General features: G+C 59.5%; 1 protein-coding gene across 4 annotated transcripts in view; it reads left to right on the plus strand.

Moving 5' to 3' along the window:
* Positions 1 to 6124, plus strand: part of LOC109318597 (cation channel sperm-associated protein 4-like) — a 10277-nt gene extending 4153 nt beyond the window's left edge. The window contains exons 5-11 of one of the 4 annotated variants that reach the window (XR_002103285.1): positions 996 to 1093; positions 1785 to 1905; positions 2517 to 2650; positions 3419 to 3602; positions 3744 to 3955; positions 5126 to 5283; positions 5981 to 6055. Coding sequence is in view for 2 of the 4 variants with exons in the window: in XM_019547933.1 (XP_019403478.1) it covers positions 996 to 1093; positions 1785 to 1905; positions 2517 to 2650; positions 3419 to 3602; positions 3744 to 3955; positions 5121 to 5283; positions 5981 to 6085 (1017 nt within the window). In the remaining 2 variants the exon portion in view is untranslated. Of the gene's footprint in view, positions 1 to 995; positions 1094 to 1784; positions 1906 to 2516; positions 2651 to 3418; positions 3603 to 3743; positions 4290 to 5120; positions 5284 to 5980 lie in introns of those variants that run through there. The other 3 variants (XM_019547933.1, XR_002103286.1, XM_019547934.1) reach the window with 3 other exon arrangements.
* The last annotated feature ends 3679 nt before the right edge of the window (positions 6125 to 9803 follow it).

Genomic DNA, 9803 nt, shown 5'->3' on the forward strand with positions numbered 1-9803 from the left:
TCCTGTCCCTCCTGTACAGCCCATAGCCCTGGACATTCACCGCCCGGTCATGCGTTGCGTCCCACCACGTGTCAGTGATCCCCACTGTGTCCGGGCTGGTGGCATTGCCAAGGGCTTCTGGGATGGGGACTTTCTAAAACCTGCTTTTTGAGGTGCTAGGGGCTGTGTGCCCTGCAGACTTTGACTCAGTCCAAAGGATGCCCCCCACATTGATCCGGCTGGCAGTGGCCCCTGCCCTTCGGGCGGGGGAATCGAAGGCAGTCCGCTGGTGCGAGCCCCGTCGTGCCCAGGCCGGTTGCAGAAACAGGTGTGCATCAGTCTTGCTGGGCCGTGACGGGCAGGCCTTGACTTGATTCAAAATGAGCTGATCCAAAGGTCGGGATTCATTCAGCCAGGGCCTGATTGCCCTGCACCGTAGAGTCAACCGCATCTGTGCAAACACCACAATTAAGCGGGGTTTACATCCATGTTGCCTGGATGCCAGTGCCGGCGTAAGGGACGGTCTGCTGGGAAACCTTTAGCCACAGGCCTCGGGGCGCTCCATCAAGGCACGGCAGCATTGCTAAACCCATCCCACTTGCTGGGCAAACCGAGGCCCAGAGGGAAGAAGAACTTACGCCATCTCGCACAGCTCGTCTGTGGGCGGGGTGGGACTACAGCCTAAGCGGGCTGACGCCAGGTCCGTGCTCTCTGCGGCCTCCGGGGCAAAGTGGCCAAAAAACACCTTTGATTTTTCAGTTCCTGGACTGGGTCCACAGCTGGGGTCAGCCGCAGCATTGCACTGATTTCCCCAGAGAGCTGTGCAGCCAAGGGTTTGGTCTCGGCTCTGAGGCACCTCTCACACGATGGTGGCTTTGCTTTGTGTCACGGCCGCACCGGGAGGGCCCATCGGGGACGAGGGTGTCTGGGGCTAGGCGCCTGACCTTGCTCCTCAACCGGATCCAGGTTTGAAGCCTGTCGAGTGCTGCTCCATAACGGGGTTCGTTTCCTTGCAGGATGGCTGGAACATCGTTGACTTCCTCATCGTGCTGTATCTTGTCGTGGGTACGGCTTTCCCTGTGCTGAACGACCAAAAGGTCTTCAAAATTCTCCGGTAGGGAAAGAGCTCCTTTATCTTTGGGCCTTTATCAAGCCTCCGTGGGGCTGGGTCCATATCCCATTGCTTGGTCCGTATCCCTCTGGAGCTACCGGCTGAATCTGTAGCTACCTTTTGAGTTCGAAACCACCGTCCCACCTGACCTGAGCAGCCCCGGCTATTAGGTTGCACCCAGTTAACCCAGTACTGAATCCAAGAACTTGCATTTGCCTCTGGCATCCTTTCCAGGAAAGCACTGAGTCTAGATATGACGCCATCCAGAGAGCCCCCCAACCCCAGCGTTTTTGCCCCACTGACAAATTGTCCTCCCTGCTATGAATCCACGCCTTGTGTCTGGGTGGCTGCAGCTGCCGGCCACACGCCAGTGCCTTCTCCCTGCGCAGGGTCCTGAGTCTCCCTTCCTCTCCTTGTTCTCTGAAAGCAGGGGAGGTGGCGTTAGTTCAGCCTCTGGCTGGGAGGCCTTGTCCAGCCCTTCGCTCGCTCCTCCGGCTTTTCCTCTTCTCCTTGCCCCAAGCTCTTAGCATCACTTCTAAACCCCGCTGTGGTTGTCGGGGTGACCGGGGGGAGAAGGCAAGGAGCCCCTCTCACCCATGAGCCCAGGCTTGTCAGGGCCATCCAGGACCCAGCACCCCCAGGCTGCCCGTGTATCCCTCCCTGTCTGTTTGATGCGTCCCTCTGCCCCTCTCAGGGTGGTGAGGCTGGTGCATGTCTGCACGCTGGTCAGAGGCCTGGCCCGGATGATCCGAGTGATCCTGTGCTCCATCCCAGACATGTTCAACATCATGCTCCTGCTCTTTGCCATCATGCTGGTGAGTGAGTGCACTGGGTGGCTGGGTTTCTCCCTCCTCTGCCTTCTTTCATGGTCCCTGTGCTCTTCCCCTCCTCTCTTGTATGGGCGCTTGTACACATGACGCTTGTACTCGCCACATGTGTGCCTGCCACGGCTGACGACTTCTGTAGACATCTGTGAGCTGGCTCCGGGGAGCTATCGGGCACCGTAGCACAGGCATTGACCAAATAGCTTCTTGTGGGGTCGGGGTGCAGCCTGTGCAAGCTCTGCACTGCCCCAGCTGCGCTGGGCCCAAACCATGTGCTGTGCCATGTCCTTCCTGTTCGGCTGGGGGGCCGGGCGCCTCCCCCCGAGGCCAAGAGGCTCAAGCAGAGGTGAAGGCTATCCCAGTTGGAAATGGCATCCCAGAGCCTGGTGGGGGGGTTTCTGCAGGGACCACATAGGGTTGCCTGTGGGCTCATCTGGGCATTGGAGGAGGATCTTCATGGGTGAGGAGGCCCCAGAGTTTAAGACGACGCCTGGTTTGGGGAGCATCTTGCCTGTCTCTTGAGTCCTTCTCTTCTGGGATGTTTGGAGAGGAGGGGTGTCACAGGCTGGGGCTGGCTTATGGCTGGGGCCATCTCTCTGCAGGTCTTCTCGGTGTTCGGGGTGACACTGTTTGGCAACCTGGTCCCAGAGCACTTCGGGAACCTGGGGAAGGCCTTGTACTCCCTCTTCATCTGCCTCACGCAGGACGGGTGGATGAATATCTATAAGGACTTCAAGTGAGTGGACCTACCCCCTTTTTTGCCCCCTGGTCCCTGGAACAGACAGCGGCACTCACGTGCAAATGGCTGTGCATGTTGTGTACACGCGCACACCAGCAAGTGACACCACAGCAAAGGTAACCCCTGCTAGGTGTGTGTGGGCCTGGGGTTGCCCCCCCCAGGGGGTCGAGGGCCCCAGTAGCACTCCTGGAGCTTGGGCCGCCTTAGCTGAGGGTCTGGCGTTCGGATCCTGCAGCGGGCAGCGTCATATCTGTGGACTCCCCGTGAGTCCTGGAAAGTCGGTGCAGTTAGAGCGCGGCACTCCAAGTCGAACAGAGAGGGTCCTGAGTGCTGGGGTCCAGAGGATGGGGAAGAGAATGACTTGCTTGCCCATGGGTGGAAGGTCCAACCCCAGCTTGGTGGGGACAGAGCCGCTTTTCCTTCCAGCTCAGTGGTCCGAGGGGCATGGGAGCTGTGCCCCATATTTAGGATGTGGGTGAAAGGACTGCCTCACGCCGGGCAGGCCCTGCAGCCTCTCCCGGCCCTCTGATATGTCCTCCACAGGAGGTCTATATTGAGCAGATTCTTTTTGGTGTTGGGTGGTGGAACCGGAGCGTGCTCCATCCACTCCATGCATTGACCTGGTATTGCAGTGCTTCCAGGACCCGGGGGCGGGGAAGCCTCTCGCCCTCCTTGGGTTTGAGGCAGGGAGATCTGCCCCCACGGGTCCCTCTGTGGATGGCGCTGCCAGGGACCCTGGTGACCTGCTCCCTTCTACGCCCGCAGGAATGCAGGGCTGGTCTTGAAAGTTGGGGGCATCATCTACTTCTTCATCTTCCTCACGGGTGGAGCCTTCATCTGCACCAACCTGCTGGTGGCTGTTGTGACTTCGAACCTGGAGCAGATGCTGGAGGCTTATACCAAGAAGAAAGCCAGATGCCCCAGCCTGGCCATTGACTCGAGCTTGGAGGTGGGTGCTGGGCTCCAGCGGGCACATCCACGTGCTCAGGGGGCTGAGTCCTCCAAGCAGCCGAGCCCACGGAGCGGGGCTAAACGACGGCTCCCTTGAGTTAACGAGCCGCTGAAGAGCAGTGCTTTGCTAACCCTGCAGGCAAATGGAGGGGACAGCGTGTCCCCAGAGATGAACCTAGTGCATATGAGAGTGGCCGTGAAGGATCCCGTCGTGATGCAGTACCAGGAGCCGTGGACCCGTGGCAACTTGGCTAACCTGACCGAAGCCACCTGTGATGATTTCTCCCTTGTCCTCGAAGCCACCCAGGAGAACCTGAAACAGTACAAAGAGATCCGGGATGAGCTGGATGCGTAGGTCCATCCACCCCCTCCACTCCCCTGGGCTGGCTTTGGGAGGCCCCTAGTCCTTGGGATGGGTGGGGACCGCAGAGCTATTCACCAAAGCAAGATGAGCCTCTAACTATGCGTAGGCACATCCCCACCTGAGAGAGAGATTTTGCCTGTAGGCTGTGGAGGGTTTGAGCCCATGACCTTTTGACTTGTTGGGTGATATTTCTGCATCTCCATTTGATGTGCCCTTGGGTGTTAATGACACCCATGGAAGTACCACCCCTTGGGTAAAGAAGAGTTTGTTGATGGATGGTCTTGACTTTGAAACACAATGAAGAGGGTGGGTTGATAATGGGTGAGGCTCATGACCTTGGCCCTGGAAGGGAAAACTGGGTGGGGCGGGGATATTCAGTGATGGTTAAAGACTCCTGCAAGGTAAAACGAGGTGGGGTTTTGGCATCATCATCTGGTGACCGCCCGCTGCCCTCTTTCACTGAGGGCGAACTCCTGGGGTTCAGTTCTCACCTACGGTGGGCACAAAGGACCACTGCCAGCACATCTCCCCTGCTTTTACCCCTCAGCAGCTTGGTCATCTGCCTATATGCTAAGACTGGGCTGGTTGCATGTTGTTTAGAGCAGGCATCGCTGGGGCAAGAAGAGGTTGATTGAACAGAACTGAATGATATCTCCTTGATGGGGAAGACTTGTAGGTCTGGTGCCCCTGGAGCACAACTACTTAGATGACAGCTTTTGGGGGGCAGCGATGTGAAAGAGGTGGTGCCTTGGCCTCTAGCCTGGGGGACAGCGTTTGGCATGAGACTCTTGGATCCAAATCCCAATGGAAAGGCTTCTCCATGGCTTCCACTGGGTTTTGGGTCATCTCTGCAGTGCTTTAATGTCTGGAACCTACTGTTCTGGCGTCCCAGAAGGGCAATTTGGGGAATGTCATGGGCAATTTCTGAGCAGCGATCTTAAACTTCCATGTCCTACTGATGGAAGGGATGGGAGAGCAGAAGACAAGGGCCTCTTGTGGTGGGAGCCCTAGAGAGGAGATTTGGGAATGAAAGCCTTGGATGACACATGTTTGTGGCTTTGAGGCTCTGGAAGGATATCTAGGGATGGATGGACAGATGGATTTGGTGATTTAATCTCATCGCTGCTTCTTTCTGTCTTGCCCCCACCCCAGAATAGTCCAGGAAATGAGGTCCCTCAGGTTCAACCAAGAGCAGGAGCAGGAGATGGTGCTACGAAACATCCAGAATGCAAACCTCTCGGATGACCTGCTTGGCAACGAGCTGGCTTCCGGGCGGACTGGGGATATCTTGTCCACACTGATCACTCTGGATAGGGTATGGTCCTGCCTGGAGACCTCCGCGTCAGGCTGCGTCCTCATTCACTGAAGACGAGGGGCCAAGCGTTCACTTCCAGCTGGTGTCTGTCCATATCGGTCCATTTAAGTCAATAGGCCAGCCCTGCACTGGGGGAAGCCAGCGCTGCTTCACTGGAGCCCGGCTGCAGACAGCCGAAGTCAAGGGAACAACACTGATTTACCCCAGCCTTAGATGGGGATCGCACACGCTAGTAAAGCACTGACACGGGGACCGCGGGTCTCCTCAGGGGTGGCACGGGGCTGAGCCAGCAGTAGACCGCGACCAGCGGTGCGGAGCTGATTAGTAATATCGAGATCCTTGATCTCACTTCCCACAGAAGAACCGCGAGTGCCTCCCAGCCAAGGTGGGCATACTTATCCTCGTTTTACATGTGGGGATGTGAAAGGCTTGTAAAAAGTGCGTGCCCTTGTGTAGGCAGCGTCTGTTGGGACTCCAGACCAGCTCCAGAAGCAGTTGCTGAATTTGCAAGTTCATTCCTGCCAGGAGCAGTGTGCGGCTGCCCGTCGCCGCGTGGCTTCCTGGCGCTGGTAGCGGGAGTAGCGATGTCTGGGGGGGGAGATGTAAAAGCCTTCGGAGGCAGGGAAGGGACTGCGCATGGGAAGGCTGAGACTTTCAGGGGGTGCATCCTCATCCTCATCCTTTATCCCTCTCCTAGGCCAAGATCATTGACTCGGAGCATAGCGTAGGATCAAAAAATCCCATAGGGTCCATGAAGATGGCCCACCTGAAGGCACGCCGTCAGTCGCGACCACCACCATAGCCAGGCTGGAGGAGAACTGCAGAGCTGCTCGCACGATGGATGGGCTCTGACCTGGCGGCGTGGCTGCCTGTGGGACAGCGAGCTGTGGACGTGGGCAGCAGGGCTGAGGTCCAGGGCGCAGGTACAGGGCGATGCTGACTTCCCCCCGGGGCAAACCCAGGAGGAGCAGGAGGCCGGGCCTGATGCTAGCTCTGTCCTGCTTGTCAGGCCCATTCGGGTGGCTCTGATGCGGTGTGGCCTGTCTCGTGGAGGGAGCTCGCCGTGGCGTGTGCCTCCAAAGCCCTGTTTGGGGGAGGAGAGAGGTGCCCGTTTCCAGAGGATGCCTTGCAGTCAGCCACCAGCTCGCACCCTCCTTTCCCATACGTCTGGCTGCTGGAGAGCTTGCACGCGTGCAGGTAGAAACGGAGCCCTCTTAGGCATAAAAGCAGGTGGGCATGTCCTCTGGAAGGCACGCCTGACCTTCACCTTCCCAAGCTGGGAGATGCTCTATCCCACACCTGCATTTCTGCCCAGCCTAAGAGCATTATCCAGAAACCAACAGCCCTGCCAGAGTACGCCCGATGCTGTGACTGCGGGGGCAGGCACAGCGAGAGCAGTCGCGTAGGCATGCTTTACAATGAACAGTGTCGGGCGAGGTGCCGGTAGGGTGTATTGGAGTAAGACTCGTCAAGAAATACGTATCGTGTGTCAGATGACAGTGATGATTGAGCTGATCTTAGATCAATGGTAGTAAAGAGCATGGGACTGTGTCTGGATGGCTGGGATGTTTTTATTTCGCCTGGTTTGGTGTAGGAGTCGAAAGCCAAAGGCTGAGCCCCAGCGTGGGGTGGGGAAAGTAGGACAAACTAGGTTTACTTGCAACAGGTGCTATAAAGTATTGAGACTCCTCCGCTCACACCCACCGGCCTGGAGCCTGGGGCTGCTCTGCTCAGTGAGGTGAGGCAAAATAAGCTCCTGGACTGCTTTGCAGAGATTGAATGAGCTTGGGGGAGGGCCAAGGGTCAACCCCATCCTCCCCAGTTGACCTAGGGCCAAAAGCAGGACTTTGGGGTCAGGGAGGGCAGCAAGCACGGGGGAGGCAGGCAGAGCAAGGAGGGTAGGACCGCTCTCCACCCACCTGGATTGACCTGGTGTCCGGGAAGAACGTGCAAAAATGTCCTGCCTAGACAACATAGAAATGCAGGGGTGACCTGTTGCCTGGCGGGGGCTGCTGGGTACTAGGTCAGCCTGCATTGACGTGCCGGGGTTGACTTCGTTGCCTGTCCCAGAGGAGGAGCAATCCCAGACCTTGCTGCTGGGCCCAGGACTTGGCTCCATTCTTTCTCGCTCCGAAGACGACCCTGTTGTGATGCTATTCGAGCTGTTGGGTGTCCCCGTGGGAATCGGGACCCCTTTGCACATGCCCGAAGTAAGAGCCTGTCCGCACTGAGCCTACAATTCAAACCGTGAGATAAGGGGACTGGTGTGAAAACGGGGCTGTGTTGTCCCCTCAGAGGTGAACCGTGGCTGCTTGTGCAAAGGTGAGCTGATTTAACCCTCCCAGGCATCAGGCTGACAAATGGCCTGGCTCGGGAAGGAGACTACAGACCTCTTCCCTTTGAATTCAAGAGGCGCTGTGTTGGCTGCACCAGCGTACAGCCACGCTTTCGAAACCCGGATGAGCCCTGGAGCAGAGACCTGGTTTCAAAGCAGCCGGGTTCCCATCTCCTGGTGTCGGTAGGAACCGGCTTGCTTTGTCTCCAGGATTTAGGGCAGCTGAAGACGGCAGGATTCGCAGTGTCTTCCACCTCAGTCTGCGGGGCAGAGGTGATTTCCCCCTGGCGCTGGTGCTTTTTTGGCAGTCTGGCTGAAGTCATTTCCAGGAGAGGGCAGCAGCGAGGCTCACGTGAGAGGGGGCCTGAGCTGCCGGAGCCCTGGGCTGGCTGGTACAAGTCAGTAGTTTCAGGCCAGGTCCCACTCCCGCTGCTCGCTGCGGTGCGCCTAGGCAGGTACAAGTGAGCTTGTCCCACCCCGAGAAACCACTAATGCAAAAGGCAAGCGGCTGTTTGCCCTCCCTGCTGCGTGCGACTGGGCCGCAAGGCAAAGGTGATGGCGTATTAGAAAAGCAGAAATGCAAAAATCAGACCAACCTGGCTACCAAAAACACCCGTTCTTTAAGAAGTAGCTGCACTCATCACTTTTCAGGGACTTTGGGCAGGCTGGAGCAGGCTTGCATGTAAGCATCTCTGCCACCTAAGAGGTGAGGTTGTTCCTTCGTGTCAGGGGCTTATCACCGGGTTGGAGAGAGGCGTCCTGCCATGGGCTCCGAGGCTCTTTGCAAGCTTGTGGGGTCAGGTGGGGTCTTTTCCCAGCCCCCCTCTCCAGCTCAGCAGCTCGCTTCGTCTCCTGCTGCTACTGTACAGCAAGGAACAGGGGACGGGTGACCGCACGTTGCCACGGCTCCGCGTCTCCCCGCCGCTGAAGCCACCTTTCAGATCCCATCGGAGCGTCTGAAATCATGCAGAAAAGCCCCTTTCCCTCGCCAGGCTGTAACGAGCCAGGAGGCCCGTGGGGTGGGACCTGCGCGGGGGCGCGAGGGCATTTACAGCAGTAAAGCTCGGGGCCGTTTCCAGCTGCACGGGCGGTGTGTAGGTCAAGGAGACCTGTCGCCTCGCGCCTGGGCTAGAAAAGGGGTCCCGGGGTCTTGTTCTGCTGGCTACCCGGGGCCGGGAGGGAAGCCCTGGCTGTTATTCCCCACGCTGTGGGGGCACCTAGAAGCCGCGGTGAGGGCGAGGGGCTCCCTCGGTGCAGGCGCTGTACGAGGGGGCAGACGGGACCGTTACGGGAAAAGGAGCCTTGGAGAAGGGAGAGCCTGTGCCAGCCTGGCGGCGGCCCGTGCCTGGGAAGGGCCCTGGGGCGGAGCTGGGCACCCCCGCGCGTCTTCCCAGAACCGAGGGAGCAAAGGTTGGCGGGGAAGCTCTTTGGCCCCAGCTGCTGCCCGAGGCAGCCAGGACATGCCGCCCCGCCCGCCAGCGGGGGCAGTGAAAGGTGGTCCCCCCGAGGGTCAGGCTGGGCACGGGGAGGGCGGGGGCGCGCTGGAGCGGGTCCCCCAGGCGTGGGGACTTCCGTCCTTGGAGGGGTTAGGGCGGCTGGGACGACGGGCTCGGGGCTGGTGCTGCTCGGATGAGACGGGGCCTAGAGCCGCGGTTCCAGCGCGCTTCCAGCGGGGGCGGCCGGTGCCAGCCCGCGGGCGGGTGCGTGGGGCGGGAGGTGCCGCCCGCGGGGGAAAGCCGGTGTCCCACGCTGTTCTCCACTGTGGCAACCCTTTCCCATGTTCTTGCGAGGCACTGCGGAGCGGGGGCATCTCCACCCTGGGAGCCGGACAAAGCTCAGGCTGGGGCGGTGGGGTGCTTGGACTGGCTGTGGCGGGGGTGCAGAGCACGCCGAGCCCCTAGGGCAGGGGCGGCTGGTGCTGCCGCTCCCCAAAGGCGATCCGCATTGTGCCCCCCCCACCCCCGACGCGGCCCCTTTAAGGCCAGAGCGCGGCGTGCCCACGCTGCCGCGAGCGGCCAATCAGCGCGCGGCGTTTTCCGCGGGAAATCCGAATTTCGCGGCACGGCGGTTTGGCCCTGGGAAAGGAAGCCGAAAACCAGGCGCGGCGCGGCGGAGAAAGGGAAAGAGAAAGAAAGCGGGAGCCGCCCCGGGAAGCCCCCGCAGCCGTGCCCCGGGCCAGGCCCCC

Source organism: Crocodylus porosus, unplaced genomic scaffold (assembly GCF_001723895.1).
Source record: "Crocodylus porosus isolate Cpor-Errol unplaced genomic scaffold, CroPor_comp1, whole genome shotgun sequence".
Taxonomy (NCBI): domain Eukaryota; kingdom Metazoa; phylum Chordata; order Crocodylia; family Crocodylidae; genus Crocodylus; species Crocodylus porosus.